This window comes from Perognathus longimembris, chromosome 1 (genome assembly GCF_023159225.1).
Source record: "Perognathus longimembris pacificus isolate PPM17 chromosome 1, ASM2315922v1, whole genome shotgun sequence".
Taxonomy (NCBI): domain Eukaryota; kingdom Metazoa; phylum Chordata; class Mammalia; order Rodentia; family Heteromyidae; genus Perognathus; species Perognathus longimembris.
The window spans coordinates 16,572,871-16,589,977 of NC_063161.1; the positions used below are offsets into that span (position 1 = coordinate 16,572,871).

A 17,107-nucleotide genomic window follows, 5' to 3' on the forward strand; every position below is an offset into this window, starting at 1 on the left:
ATCTTTCTTTCAATTAGAGGGGAATAAAAACATCAGGCATCTTGCTTACATTTTGCAATCCTTTTCTGCAAATTGTCTTAGCTTAGTGATCAGTATATTCTATATTTTTATATATCTATGCTTCATGTTTATCCTCATGCATTCATGTTTTCAAGGTTTTATTCTTTCAGTACTTAGTACACAAGTGCTAGGGAAAATGCAAAGATGTTTAAGGCATGATCCTTTCTCCTAAGAAGTTTGTTGTATAGTAAAGGAGACAAGACATATAATACCAAGAAGAAAGAATCAAAAGATTCTGTCAGTGTTTATTGCTTCTTCAACCTAGACAAGATATGTGGGGATTTTTTTAATTGTTTTTTGTTGTTGTTTTCTTTGTTTGTTTATTTTTGTGTTTTTTGCCAATCCTGAGGGCTTGAACTCAGGGCCTGGGTGCTATCCCTGAGCTTCTTTTTACTCAAGGCTAGTGCTCTACTACTTGAGCCACAGTGCCACTTCCAACTTTTTTTGAGTAGTTTATTGGAGATAAAAGAGTCTCAGGGACTTTTTGCTTAGGTTGGCTTTGAACCATGATCCTCAAATCTCAACCTCCTGAGTAGCTAGGTATACATGCAAGATATATCCATTTTTAATGATGCACAATCTAAGTAAATGTGCAAGTCTTCCTGGTTTTAATACCAGTTAAATATTTTTTAAATTAAAAAAGGGAACATTTAATAATACCATGAGAAAGGATGTCTCTCCCTTTTCTTTGTCTTATAAATCTGAGTAATATTATTACAGGTGAAGAAAATAGTGTGAGAAATAAAAGCAACCACATGGTTTAGATGCAGTACAAAGGAAAGGGACATATGTGCTTTAAACAAACTTTCCTTCGATATTCAGCTCCAGGCCAAATAGTGTGGCCATAGACCCTGAGACAGTGCCTAGGGGTCTGTCTGCCATGTTCTTGCTAGTTTTCAGTTTCACAGATCACTTGGGTTATCCTGCTGCCTTCTGTCTACTGGGATCATAGCCTACCACTTCAGTCTAGGGTTTTAATGCAAGCATGTTTTTCCACTACCACATTTCAAAAACTAAATGAGTCAAGACAACATTTATTTTCATGAGGTAAAATGTTTTCTAATCCTAAAGGCATCTCAAGAAAAATAGCTTATATACCAAAGCCAAAAATAAATGCAGGAAAAGTCAGGAATATTCCAACAGTCAGCAGTTTCAAAAGACTGATCACCATTCACTGGCCACCAAAGGCGGCATAGGTCACACAAGACTTGAACACAAACCTTGTGATTTCAAGAGTTCAGGGCAGAGCCATACACCAAGGCCTACCTAACACACTGCCAAATAATCTCATAGTTTCTGTCCTAATAAGATTTTAATGTGTTCATAGTTAGTGAGTAAATTTTTTCCCATACCAGGGTTAGGTAAAAATGCACTTTTCGAACCATAATTTTATACAATCACCAGATGTCTATTGTCCTCAATTACAAGCTAAAAGCCACTTTCAGACTTAACAATCTGTCAACCCCATGAACTCTTTCATAATTTCATATCAGGGAGTTTTAACAGAATCTAAAATCCAAAGGAAAGAAATTCTTTCGATAAGCTTTAAGTGAGTTTTTAACCATTTCAAGCCAAAATGAGAAGGAACAATACTAAAATCCAATAAACACACATATACACACAACTTGGTTCGGGAAAACTATTGTTCTTTCTAATATCTGATCTCTACTATTCTTTGTCACATCCTACCCCATTCTGTATATAAGGGAAAAGCAAATATCCCACTACCTCCATCATGATATGTTACATGTTAGGACAAGGCCCCATCATTGTTTTTACTGACACATAAATACTGGCTAGAGCCAGGTAGATGTATAGGAGGCAAGCACTCTTGCCACTAGGCCATATCCCCAGCCCCAGAGCCAGGTAGATGTAAAAATATGGAAAGAGCTTTTTTATTCCAAGATTAGTCTTCATTGCCCATGCTTGACAGTTTCAGATATACAATGGTGCTTTTTATTATATTATCAGTGGTCAAAGGATGGTGGACCCATTTCTTACTGAGGGAGGTCCACAGTACTCTCTTATAGGTACATGAAAGTGACAGATAAATTTCTCCTTTTACATCAGGAAAACAAATGCTTTTCCAGAAATTTCCCAGTGAACAACTACTAGCACATGTCCAAACACATCTTCAAGGGAGACTGAGAACATTTAGCATATCCAGCCTCCCTAAGTAGAAAGCAGCAAGAGAGAAAAGACTCTGGCTACCAACAATGTTTGCCACAAACGAGAAGCAATTTCTGGGGCCATGAAATGTGGATGTTTTCATAATAGTTACTACTAAATCTTTATCTGTAGTTTATCAATTTAGGATCTTTTATTACATAATTTTCATTTTAGAATCTTTTTTGTTCAGTACTAAGGATTGAATTTTTTTGAGACAGGATTTTTTAAGATCTTCCTGTGTAGCCCAAGCTGATCTCAAATTTATAATCCTGCCTCAGCCTCCCAAGTGCCAGGATTACAAGTGTACACTACCATGGCTAGCTTAATTTAGAATCTTTATTAAAGACTTCTGATTTTTATCTTTGCTCTCTGGCTTTTCTCATCAATCTAAATATTGGGCTTGGAAATTTGTTTTCCCAGTGAAACCAATCCTCAAGTTGCTCTGAAAGGTCATATTTTATCACATATTCGTTGGTGTTTTTTTTAATATTTGTCAACTATTTCAATTTTGGTTGTTAAGCTCAACTTCCCTATTACCCAATTTTTCCATCATCCTTCACTTGGTTGATGGCCTTTAGTGTTTCAAGTTGCACTGAGAACAAAAATCAAAGTCTTTATCGGGGTTTACAAGTGCACGAATGGTCCCAGGCCCCTTTTTTCTCTTTCAACCACATCCTAGGATGTTCCTAGAATGCCTGGTTCTTTCCTCACCTCAGTACCTCTGCCCCTGCTCTTACTTTCACCCAAAAATGCTTTTCTAATCTCTCTTTCCATCCTCAAGCAGCTCCTAGTAATCCTTCAGGTCTTCATACATATGTTGCTTCCTCAGAGAAGTCATCCTGACCACCAGCCAGAAAAGTGCCACCTATTTGAACGCTTAGTTGAAATAGGTCACTTGGTCCTTCTGTAGAGAAGGGAGCATCATGTTAGAATCTGGCAGTAGAAAGTACTCCTCCCAAATCCATTGTTTAACTGATAAAACACACTTGACTAAAGAGTTTCATTCCCCTGAGACTGCTTCTTCATCTCTAAAATGAAGACAAACCCACCTATTTTACAAGATTCTCGTAAGATATATGAAGAGTTGGGAAAAGTACTAGTACCCAGTGGCTAATGGTTGAATGCTGGTCTTTTTTGGACGCTTTTTCCTCTCACTGTATGAGGTTGAGATGGAGAGCTTCTCCCATAGAGAAACACTTTCTATTGGAGCCCTGTGCCACTAGTGAGGGACATTTGTAAGTGAAGCCATCTGGAAATACCAAGGCATCATGTCCCTCCTCCATAAAGAGCAGGTGTCCTAGCTAACCTAATTGCTGCTCACTTTTTTCTTGTAAGGCACAGGGGAAAAAAAATGTTCAGCAGATTAGATAGAAGAATAAAACTTAAGTACCTGCCAAGATTATGTACAGCCTACTCAAGGGAGAAAAAAAACTTTAACTTCACAGCTTGTGATTGGAAAAGGACACAGGACAGCTGCTAACTGTTTTCCTTTCATCTCCGCTTTTGGCATGTTCTTCTAATAGCTCTCCTCTCACACTCAGTCTCTGTGGCAGTGGGAGCAGAAAGAATAGAAATGAGGTGCCCCCCCCCCAGTCCTAACCCTAACTTCCCCCTCTCAGACTCAGCTGCTGGGATAGACCATTGAAAGCATTTAATATCCGCCCTACCCCTTCGGGGAGACTGTAAACCCAGCTAGATACCAGGCTTCAAATGAGAAGTGAAAGCTTTGAGGTTAGTTAGCGAACGTTTAGACTAGAAAACCCCCCAGGTCCGTGCCAACCCTAATTCCATGATTGAGTGAACAGAAAGGACTGGAACGAACAGGAAACAGAACAGAGCAGACAGCATTCCAAATTCTCTTCCAAAGATGAGGATTCGCTCTTGCTTAAAATCCTGTAACCACACATCAGTTATACTGGAACACTTGCTTTCAGATGTGAATTCCATACAACTCCTAGGTACAAGTGTTAAGTGGTTTAGGTCATCACATGTGTTTTTCACAGAACATTTTCTCTCCCCCATTAGCCTTACTGATGTGGAATAAATTATGAGAAATGCTGCTCTCCGCTGTGGGAGCAAGTCATGCAAGTACTTAACTCAGGGAATTGCTATAAATTCAAATGAAATAAGGTAGTAGAGGTAAAGCATTGAGAACAGTGCCTAGCACAGGAGAAAAACCACGAAGAGTACAGTGTACCTCCCACTAATGCACACCAACTAGGTGAAAGTTGAAGGAAGGTACCTAGTATTTGTAATAAATATATGCTATAGATAGAGATATCTTTTTGGTCTGCTCAAGACTGGTGTTCTAGCACCTGAGCCACACCTCCACTTCTAGATATATTCTGAATATATTTTTCAAGTGTTTTATGTAGCTGATTTTACATCATCCTTCAAAGGTAAGGCCAATATTAAAAACTGTAACTGGCCTTTTTAGGCACTCTAGTCTAAGCGGTGGGATGTGTGTGGTTCATAGGAGACCCCAATCTATTCTAGCTTCCTCTGTTTATTGATTTAACTACCTATCTCTCTTTCCATTATCTCTCTCACAAGAAGCAAAGCACATGAATAAGCTTTATTCATATTAAGTTTTCTTCTTACCTACTGAAATCCTGAAGAATCACCTTCCTCTCTTGTTGCTATGAAATTTTTTACCAAAGCAGTACAAATGACTGTATAAATGATTGCCACATTTTATAAATATATACAATCCTAAAATTGACATGAACACATGTCTCAAGTCATAATCCCAATGTATAATTTCATGAAACCTCATCTAAAACTTTAACAAATAAATACCTGATTACTGAAATTCCTTCTTTTTGACTGCAGCTTCAGAACAAAGGAAATAAAGGGGGAAAGAAATTGGAAAATTTCATTGTGATCATATGTCATTAAATACCAATTTAAAAATGTATCTACAATTAAATTAATTTTATTAAAATATGTGGCATACATGTATATAACATATATATATATATCCTTTTTCCCTCAGTAGTCCTGTATAATTTATTTAAATTGGTAATCTATGTGACCTGAAGTTGAAGGAAACTTTCCTCATAAGCTACATACATGAAAATTTAGTTGGGTATAAGAAATCCATTGCAATAGAGGAAATATACTTAAATGGAGGATAGGCAAAGAGGTTTTTTTTAAAAAACTATAAAATTTTCTTCCACTGCCATTTCATTAGTATGAGAGAAGGAATTAAAGCTGAAGGAATGCATTATCCATTATAGAATCTTTATAGTAACCCTGTTTCCGTAGGATGAACTAAATAAAGCTTTATTCCAACACTGACAGGAGAATTATAAATCATGTAGAAAAGACATGCATTGAATGTACTTATAAATTGACACTGAATTGACTCAAACTTTTATAGAAGCTAGCACATAGCATTTTTATTCTAAGAAAAGTATGCACAGTGGTATGCCACCATGTTATTTTTGCAGTAAAATATTACATTTAAAATAAAATGTGTCTTTCCACATGGATTAGTAAGATCTTAGTACCATTCTATTATAAAACTATCATACTTTAAATATTTAAAGCCACACAAATTGCAGAGCAGTATCTAATTGAGTTAATTATAGAGCAAAAGAAATTCTTCCTAATCAACAGTATCCTTTTGATGTTTTCAGTTTGGGACTGAATGGAAAGAATACATAACCCTAACCAACTCAAGCTTACATTAAGAAGAAATCAGCTCCCTATGACTCTTAGATATGTTTTCCTAGTAGTTTATATAATTTGTAATATGAAGGAAAAGTTTCTAAAGGAATGTAATATAGTACTATGGGCATGAAACTCAGGGAACTTGTCAAGATGTAGTTCTGAGAGCCAGAGATGTGAGTACAGAAATTCTTGAAATATGATTTCAATAAGTAGCCGTTCTATTTCTAATGGATCATTAAATATAAAACATTGCTTTTCATTCTATTTGGTCATCTTAGTAGTTTGTCATAACTGGAGACATCCCAAGCATTTTATTTTCCCCATGGTCAGAGAAAATGGAGCTCTCATCTATCAGTGCATAAAAGATTAGGTGGTTTTTCTTCATTCCATGACTTGAGAAAGCAATAAAGATCTTCTCAATCTGTCATTTCTTGACAGTAAAAGAACAGCTGTTATAAAAACACTGCCTTGGGACTTTGGTCATTCTGGCAAGTCATTAACTAAACAGTATTCATTGTCTAAACACCTTTGCAATGTGCCTGGTAAGGTGCTAAGAAAATAATAATTTGTCAGTTGGACTTGGCATTTTTCATAGCATAGCTTTCTAGCCCCATAATAAATAAATACTAGTAAAGTACAAAAAGTTTCCAATTTGTTTTAATGACTGAAGATTTAGAAGAGAATTTGCTAAAGATCCTAAACTTATTATTCATGGATTTTTCCCAATAGGCATAAAAATACTTATATCTTGGAATGACTCATGACTATGAGTCTTAGAACTAGTTTTTGTCCCATCTATGTGGTTTGACTAGCTTCGATGTCTGTAACTCTAGCTCAGCACTTTGCCAATGGAGACATTCTAAAACTACATTGTCCAACATGCAGCGACATGTGGCCAGTGAGTTCCTGAAAGCAGGACTGAAAAGAATCGCCTGGGTCTGGCAACTCAGAAGTCATTTTCCACATTTGGCAGAGAGGCTCTTATGAAGTTCATGGAGGAGAAGGGGGTTAAGTGGGAGATGAAGGAGTAAGCAACAGGTATACTTGAACATAGAAGTGGGGAGCACTGGAGTAGGTGAACAAACAGAAGACAGGCCTAATAGACCATTGCTCCCAAGCCCAAAAATGAATGCAAGAGGGAGAAAACTAGGTTTTATACTTTTAAAGGAAAATCATTACACTGACATGCCATTTTGTAAAGACAAGTGATTATGTGAGAATGAATTCCAGTTCTCTAGAAAGACTAGGAACATTTGTGGCCCTTGGTGGTATAAGTTACCCAAGTGCAAAGGAAATGATGGTATTGTTTAACTTTGCTCTGAAAAGCTACAACAATCCATAATGCTATAAAATAACCTGTTGCATTATTTCATTTAATAAGAAATTTTACAAATGCATAGTATCGAGATTGAGTTGTCAGAAAAAAAATCAGATGTATTCTTGTACTTGTCTACAATTATTTCTTAAAGCTAGCATTAGGTTATAAGTGCTGACACACTAAAATGTAAGTTCAAAACACTGATGCTAATCAAACGTTATCCATGACTGAAATTGCATTTTAAGTGAATGCATATTAATTAAACTACTTCATTGTATGCGTAGGGAACCAAGAAGTCTAGAAAAAAATGTATGTCTTAGTAAAATTTACCCATCCATGATCTGAACCTAGGTTTTTAGATTCCTGCTATTTAGACAAAGGTTCACCTGAATGGCATACCAGGATATTTTTAGTAACCCTATATATTTATTTTTTATTATTTTTCATTGGCACAGTAATTATATATATTTATGGCATATAATGTGATGATTATATGTACATGTGTGCATATATACACATTTATGTAAGGATCAAATCAGAGTAATTAGCAAAATGAAAATTTTCTAACAGCATGCTTCATTAGGGACAGGAAATCCTTTTCTCTACATTTCCCCATTAATACCACTTGCTCTTCAGCACATTCTCACAATTTACATTATGCTTTCCATACTTTTTCCTCATTTTCAAAAGTGTTTAATAATTATCATGCATTCTAGGAAATCTGACCCAAACAGAGAATGCTATTATGTGCTTAATGTCTCCTTTAAAAATACTTAGCTTCCCAAGAATTCTTCCAAAATTCTTCCTTATTAAAAATAGAAAAGATAGGGCTGGGAATATGGCCTAGTGGCAAGAGAGCTTGCCTCGTATACATGAGGCCCTGGGTTCAATTCCCCAGCACCACATATACAGAAAATGGCCAGAAGTGACGCTGTGGCTCAAGTGGCAGAGTGCTAGCCTTGAGCAAAAAGAAGCCGGGGACAGTGCTCAGGCCCTGAGTCCAAGGCCCAGGACTGGCCCAAAAAAAAAAAAATAGAAAAGATAAGGCTGGGAATATGGCCTAGTGGCAAGAGTGCTTGCCTCGTAATACATGAAGCCCTGGGTTCGATTCCCCAGCACTACATATATAGAAAATGGCCAGAAGTGGCGCTGTGGCTCAAGTGGCAGAGTGCTAGCCTTGAGCAAAGAGAAGCCAGGGACAGTGCTCAGGCCCTGAGTCCAAAGCTTAGGACTGGCAAAAAAAAAAAAAAAAAAGAAAGAAAGAAAAGATAGCATATGGGAGATATATAAGTTAAGTGGTTTTTAAGGATTTAATTCTTAAAATCATCTTAGTACTCAGATGAGGACATCAGGTTTTCAGGACTCCTTGTAGATAGTAGGTACTCGAAAGCACAGCACCTTTGTGTTTGCACTAAGAGAAGAGACTATGTTTCACACAAGTTGAAAGTGAAGACTACTTTTGCGGTTTGGGAGTTTGGGTTTTGTTGTTGCTTTTGTTTTTGTTTTGAGGGCCAGTAGCTCCTTTGGCAAATCTCTAAAAGAGTAAAAGTCAGAATAAGTATATACAGCTGCTGTTGCCACCATAGTCCATTTCTGGAAATAATAAAGCTTTCTCAAAATGAAGTCATTTATATTCGTAGCCATGCTCTATTATGTGCACTGAGTAATTTCTTGAGAGCAATGTTTCCTGTGGCAAGTTGCCAAGACTGGCGCTATTTGTTTTTCATTAGGCTTTTCATTACCATGCTGCTAGGTACCTGGATCATTCTGCTTCCTCTGAGATAGCTGGGGTACTTTAAGCATGGGAATGATGCTATGGGTAGATGGAATGCTTTTGTCCACTGAATGCCCCTTTAAAATCTCCAGCTATGGCACTATTCCAATGGCTTTAATCCTTCTAAGAACAGTCAATTATCCATTTATAACATAGTCTGATATTAAATAGTTTACATCCATCTAATCTGTCTTGGTCCAAGGAAAGGCATTAATCTCACCTTGTATCACACTGGACTGCCCCTCCTCCTCGCTTATGCTAGGAAAAGGCATCCAGATCAACCTCTACCTGGAACCTGGGTTTATTCTGCATTTCTTCATCATCCTGTGTGTTCAATCTCCAAGTCAAATATCTTGCATGCTTTCAAGTACACCTTTTTTCTGTGTCCTATTACTATTACTTTGGTCTAAATCCATACCATGCCTAGAACAACTTACCTCCTTGTGATTTCGGTGGGCCCAGAATTGCCCTTTCCCTTTCATTTTCTTTTGCTTTAAGCATCTATCTGTATTCTTTATTCTCCATCAGCAAGGTGTTTTGTGACTGCTATTTATAAATATTTTGTGTTAAACACTAATAGGCAGATTTTTATTTGTTCAGGAAAAAATCATGACACAAAATTTTGCTTTCCTAGAGACTACTTAATTTTTATATTTTATTATTGTAATTAATGTAAAACATTTTAGGCTATTCACTTATTTGTGAGGTACAGTGGATAATTTGACACATGAATACAATATTTAATTATCAAACCAAGGTAAATTTCATATCCTTAAACATTTATCATTTCTGTGTGTTGGGAAACTTCCAACTATTCTGGTCATTTTGGGAATATATAAGGAAGTGTTATGGATCGTAATAACCTTACCATGATATAGAATAATTAGGACAGTTTTCTGCCTCTTGACTGTATTTTGGTGTCCATTATCCAAACTTTATCTTCCTTCCCATTCCTGTTAGCAATATTCTACTCCCTACTTCTATGGCCTCCTGAATAAGTGAGCATATGAACTACTATCTTTCTGTGTCTACCTTATTTTGCTTGATATAATTTGACTTCTCAATTTGAGGAGAACCTCTCAAAATAAATAATTTGAAAGTCTCTGTGTTCACGTATTCATCACAGGTTGAAAATAATCATTGAACAGTTTAGAACATCAGATCATTTAACAAGTGTATCAAGATGTATTTGAAACATTGGGTATATGTACAATTTAATTTAAAATGTGATTAAAAAAGAAAATAATCATTGAAATTTGCCATTTTCAGGACTTCACTAAACCTTATAGATTGTGTGGCTCAATTTTGTCATTTTTATAGGAAAGGAAAATGAGAGCCAGCCACACAAATAAAAATGAATTTTCTAAACTTACAATCTCATAGTATCAGTCATTTCCTAAAATCTGTGGTGATGAGAATGAAGTTGAACCATCAGCTTCCCTTTCCATCTCCAGATCACCTCCTAACACCGTCTGCACCCTCTATTTTTTTCTTACAGTTTATTGCAAGTGATTTTCCCTATACCCTTCTCTTTTGAGTCCTAACAGCATGTCAGATGGAAGATTATACATCCTCTCAGATGCCCTCAGGATTCCCAGGCCAGTGTCAGTATCATAGCTGTTCCAAACCTTCTAGCTGCCTTTGGACATCCCATTTCTATCACTAGACTTGAAGGAATTAAAAGTTATGGGCAGGAACATGCATCTATTCCCATTTTTCATTAAAAATCTGGCATTCGATATTTTATATATTTTTTTATTATCAAACTGAATTACAGAGAGGTTACAGTTTCATACATTAGGCATTGGATACTCGTTATTTTTAAATTAATTATTTTCACCTTTCGTCTGCCTAGGAGATGTCAGTTTTTCTATCAGCCCACCTCACAAAATCTGTTTTCAGATTAATTTTTGGAAAACAAATTGATTCACTCACATCAATATATAAGTCACTGGTAATCCTAAATGACAACTCTTCCTAGAAGCATTTACATTTTTATAGGAGTAAAATTCTAAATCATAGGGATGAAATCTCCAGTGCAGATAATCCAATCATAAGTAGTAAGCCAGAGGAGAGATTTGTGCAGTGAGGTAAGTTCCTGCAAATCAGCAACATAGGAGACCCTCACAGGATGATTCTATGTCTCTGTTTATTAAAACTACTTATTGTTTGTTGCCTTTTTTACTCTGTAATACATAAATCATTAGTCTATCCCACAGTATGAAGACTTGATTTATTTTGTAACATGCCTGGTTTTGTTTCAGGGAAGCAATGTTATGGAAGATCAGGATTTGTTGGAAATCGGAATCCTTAATTCTGGGCATAGACAGAGAATTCTACAGGCAATCCAGCTCCTTCCAAAGGTAAGCAATGATTTATTGTTCTAATTTTGTATGTGCTTCCAGTGGTTTTAGGCATGTAAGATATATTCACATTTAGGTACAAAATACCTAAATATTGATGCAGCCCATTAGCGCGGGTCTTCTGAATAGGTCCCACTGCACAATCAGACCCTAAAGACTACTCCCAGCTTCACTTGAGCTAGAAGAATGTAATACAGGAAACACTGCTGGCTTAGTGGGGCAGCTTCAGAGTTTCTCTATTGTGGGAAGCCAAATACAAGTACAGAGACAGTTTAGGTTCAAAAGACTGAATTTATACTGAGTACAGGATGTCCCTGACTTGAAAGTGTCACATGAGCCCCAGAAGTAGCAATACCACTTGTAGCAGTTCCATAGGTGGAGCCTCTGGGGTCTTTACAAGGGAGCTGCCTAATTATAAGAGTCATTACTCAGATAAGTCCAAAGGAGCCCATCCTACTATATATTTATGGATCGTAGACAGATCCTCCCAGTCCAGATGCAACTTGCCAGCCAGGCATCACTTTTACTGTAAGCTGTGCTACCTAGCAACAGAGTTGACCTTCGTTTTCAGACACAGTTTTAAAGGAGCCTAAAGGAAGAGGTAGGATCTAAGAACTAGTCTTTCAAGATAGGTAGCATTTTAATTGGTAGGGAAAAGTACAGGCATTTCAGGAGACCAGAAGGATCCATATAATTACAGGTATGGCTCAGGCCACCAATTGCTAGACATGTTAGGAAAATGATTAGTGACTTAAAATCCAATGAGAGTTGCACAACAATGGTAAATGCACATTATGCCACAGAAGTGTGCACTTGGCATGGTAATCTTTATGTTCTGTATACTTTATCACCATTTTTTTTTTGCCAGTCCTGGGGCTTGAACTCAGGGCCTGAGCACTGTCCCTGGCTTCTTTTTGCTCAACGCTAGCACTCTACCACTTGAGCCACAGCGCCACTTCTACATATGTGGTGCTGAGGAATTCATGTATATGAGACAAGCACTTTACCACTAGGCCATATTGCCAGCCCCTACATCACCATTTTTTAATTTCTTTCGTTATTATCTTGAAGGAGTTATACAAAGGAGTTGCCATTTAACAAAGCAGTTTATCAATACAATGCATCTTGATCATTGGCACCTATTTCAACATTTTCACCACAAGTTTTAATAATCACAAAGAAGAAGAAAATCCAATGTGATTGAAACAATTGGAAAATATAGGATGTAATCCAAGAAAAAGTACAAAAAGTAAGTTGGGTGAGTTTATATCAGGCTGGGAAATTGGAAATGTATTCTGTAGACACTGGAGAATGGCCATGACTAGACTGTTTTATTCTGGTTAATTTAATTCTGGAGGCACTTTATTTTTTTATTTCTTTATTTTACCAGTCCTGGGGCTTGGACTCAGGGCCTGAGCACTGTCCCTGGCTTCTTTTTGCTCAAGGTTAGCACTCTGCCACTTGAGCCACAGCGCCACTTCTGGCCATTTATATGTGGTGCTGGGGAATCGAACCCAGGGCTTCATGTATATGAGGCAAGTGCTCTTGCCACTAGGCCATATTCCCAGCCCCTCTGGAGCTACTTTATAGGAGGAATTAAAAGAAAGCAAAGTTGGAGTGAGGTCATCCAGCTGGGAGAAAATTAAGGGAAGCAAGATTGGAGGCATAGTAGCAGGTAAACGGTACCAGCTGCTCAAAGATACCAGAGCCTAACCTCTATGATGTACCTTCTTCTCCCTTCTCAGGAGGCTATAATTTCTCCTCCTCAGACTGGAAAAAAAAAGTATTAAGCACTGTTTCTAAAGAAGTTATCTGATGACATTTTCTAACTGACAGTCAGTTGAGGTTCATAGAAACTTCATAGTTTTGTAAAATCAGAGTGTCAAGCATACACAAGAGTTTAATCCTGATTTTTGAAGTTAAAAACAAAAGAACAAATATCCTTAGAACCACTTCTCAAAGTAATACTTACACATACATTGTTCACCTCCCTATTTTTATATATTACCTAAAATGTTACTTCCTTAGAATGTTCCCTGCTCACTGCTCATGATGGCTTCTTAATCCTGCATCTCCAGTACAGAGTGCAGTGCCTGGCCTGTAAACAGATACACAACACATCAGTGACCAATGTCACCTTGTCACAGTGCTCCTCATTATTTTGAGTTCAATACAGATAGTATTTTATCACCTCATTGTGAGCACTCACCTAAAGTGGAACCCCTGCTCACCCCCTTAGCAGTTTCCAATGTAGTCCCAGCCCCCCACCTCTAACTGACAGCCACCAAAGATTCTGATCTGTCATCCTGGTCATAGTATTTAAATTGATTTCTGTTTGTTTCCTTCTGCCCTAGACTATTCATACTTGTCTAGTCTAGTCTCTGTTCAGATTACCCTCCTAACCTCTGAATTGGATTTCTACCCAGTGTCTCCAATGCCCCCATCTGAAATATAAATCAAATCACTTCACACCCTGATTAAAGTCAAATACAGCCCCTACTCACTTAAAAGAGCGTCTTTATCATGGTGTATGAATGTCATAAGATCTGCTTTCTTTCCACCTCTGTGACCACATCTGTCACTCTTGGCTACTACGCTCTATTTGGATGGCTTTCTTTTTATTTCAGAAAATGACAAGCTTGGTTTAGCCTTAGGGATTTTTCCCTCTGTCCAGAAAGACTGTCCTTCAGATCTTTATATGTCATCAAAACACACACGTCACCACTTCAAAGAGACTCTTGTCCCTTAAAGATCATACTCCTCACCAGCTATTAGCTGTTGGCACAGTATTGTCCTCCTTTTTCTCCATGGCCCTTATGCTATCTAAAGCTGTTTTTTTTTCCCCCTTCATTATATTCCCTCCTACCAAGATGTAGCAAGGTCTGTGGTTCAAGTATCTTGCCTGTCTTGTTTCCTTCTGTATATTCAGTCCTTAGAACAGTGTCTGGCACCTAGCTGCTGGCCATGAAGTATTTATGGAATAGGGCAGTATCCCTGTGACCTCTCATTCCTCTGGCACGTTTATGGTCTTAGGTTTACTCCTATCTGAGGGTACTAATAATAATCTACTACTTCCATGTTAGAAGCATCCTGAGGCCAGAAACAGTTCATCTTTCTTGAATTTTCAGTGTTCAATGTTTGAACATGGAAAGACTGAATGACCAAATGAGTGAATATTTTCCTCACATCATTCAATTTTTTTTAAATCAGAGTGCCCCAATTTGAAGATAATTCTATAATCCTGTTCATGTAATTTCATGAAAAACAAAAGAACCTAAACCTATAAAATGACTGGAGTGTTTTAGACAGAATATTGTTTCACTAAAGAAAATAATGTCATGGAAACAATATGAAATTAAGCTTCCATCAAGAGACGCATGCAGAAACACTCACTATGCACACAATTGAATAGACAATACATTAGAACATCCAAACGTGTCTTTAGCAGCACAAACAGAAGGTTTGCTTTGCCTTCTTAAGTAATGAGCCCAATCCTCAGATGATTAATAGGGTAATATTACTGACAGCACATCCATCTGCATCCACTGTAATGTCCCACTGCCAAAAAAAATGTACAAAATGTCTCTTCATTTTGTTTATATATTAATCTTCAGAATGTTTGTGTTCTTTATCTGTCATGAGCAATGTTCCCTGATTACTACCTGGAATGTCCTAGTTAATGTATTGGGCTTTAGAATTGGTGAGGTTGTTCCTAAATAGAGAAAAGGTGGTGTGCTAAGTACAGTCTTGAAGTTTTAGCCCAAACAAAGCACATTTTATTTCTGTTTGCTCAAGTTTCAAAGAAAAAGGTTCATAACTTTTTTAATAACATGTTTGTTTTAAAATTGAAATATGGACCATTATGAAGATCTCAAGTACATTTGATACACTCAACACAGAAATGCAAGAGGTGCAACTCTGCTTATAGATATCTTTAGGACAGTAAGCATATTGATTTCTCGCCCTCATCTCTCCTTTCATCTTTCTTTTTCATTGTGTGGCCTCCAGAAATTAAGCCTGTCTATTTTCACCCAGCATCCACTTCCTTCTCCCAGCCCAAATGATTTCTTTCTCAAGTCTAAAAATTTTCCTGCACTTCTGAAGAACAAATTCCCTCCTTTTTGAGAAAGGATGCATACACAAAGTTCCATAAGAAATTGGACTGTTTATTTTGTACTATCCTAGAACTACAAGCACATTGTACTTTTCCTGTCCTTGAGACATGAGGAAATTATCTGATTATTTATTTGCAATCTATAACTTTCCTTTTTCAAGGACAGAACTCTATGAGGCCAAATATTTTTTATGAGGCCAAATATTTGTTTAATCCTTGGATATATTTTCCTTCTTGAAAGAGTATAATCACCTTTGCCCTTCAATAATATAGCACCTAAAGGACAGATATGTCAAAGACTTTTATTTTTAAGGGTTTTGCAAACTGTATCAAGGCCCATAGTATATCTCCCTTTTCAATGTCTCTCATCCTGAATTGAAGATGTATTTTAGCATATTTTCATGTTATGTACTCTATTTTCACTATTTCCTATTTTAATGCTCTCCCATTATATGATATTGGGGTTGTTTAGTAGTACTCAGCATTTTCTAGCCTCCTTGGCTTTGCTTCCACTTGTCCCTCAGACTGCTTAGATCTGACTGGTACCTCCATGGCCTCCACACAATTGCTGCACAAGCCCCCAGGAACCAGAGTCTACAGCATGCTTACATACACTATGGACTTGGATGTCAGTAGATTCCAATCATGTTCCTGTGACTTCCACAGTACCTACGCCTTGATATTCTTTTGTTTGTTTGTTTGTTTGTTTGTTTGTTTGTTTGTGGTCAGTTGTGGGTCTTGAACTCAGGGCCTGGGTGCTGTCCCTAAGGTCTTTTGCTCAAGGCTAGTGCTCTACCACTTTGAGCTTTGGCATCATTTCCAATTTTCTGGTGGTTAACTGGAGATAAGAGTCTCATGGACTTTCAAAACGTGATCCCAAGATCTCAGCCTCCTGAGTGGCTAGGATTACAGGGTGTGAGCTACAGACACCCAGCTGTCCTTGCTATTCTTTCTCCTGAACCAATTCCTCTTCCTCAATTAAATATTGCCTTCTTCAAAACTCAAACCTAAAAAAATATTGATGACTAGTAAGTGCTACTGCACTCTTCCTTTACTGCTTAACGAAAACTCACATTTGAGTTGCCCTTTACACCTAACATTAGTTTCATTTAATCAGTATTTGTTGTAGCTACCTTTTTTCAATTACTTTTTTGCTGAATGGGACCAAATACCTCTGATTGTATGAAATCACCACCTCTCCAATCTTGAGTTTAAGAACAGTAAAAACAATTAATTAAACAAAACAATCCCCCGAAAGAGTTCCTTTTTTCCAACAGAAAAAAATAGGATTCTGTGTGGCTACATAGCAAATTATCCCTAATTTTACTGACCAATAACAGCAACATTAGGTCAGGAATCCTAGTGCAAAATAATGGACCCTCTATCCCTAGCTCCCTCCCAGGTTCCTGAGATACAGGACTCAAGTAGGAAGGATGCACTTCGTAGCTCACGCCTGGTTGCTGGCAGGATTCAGCTCGTTGGGGGCACTAAGGCCTCAGTGCCTCACAGCTGTTGGCCCCAGGCCTCTCTGTTCCTTGTCACATGGCCTCTCCACATAGCATCCCCCAACAGCTGGCTGGCTTCAACATGAGAGGACAAGAAAGTTCTGGTGAAAGTTCTGGAAGGCACAGTCA

General features: G+C 37.5%; 1 protein-coding gene across 9 annotated transcripts in view; it reads left to right on the forward strand.

Annotated features, from left to right (window-relative positions):
- Anks1b (ankyrin repeat and sterile alpha motif domain containing 1B) overlaps positions 1-17,107 on the forward strand; it is an 895,075-nt gene that overhangs the window by 584,514 nt on the left and 293,454 nt on the right. For all 9 annotated transcript variants that reach the window (XM_048357586.1, XM_048357604.1, XM_048357596.1 and 6 more), the window contains one exon: positions 11,261-11,359. In XM_048357586.1, coding sequence (XP_048213543.1) covers positions 11,261-11,359 — 99 coding nt within the window. The remainder of the gene's footprint in view (positions 1-11,260; positions 11,360-17,107) is intronic.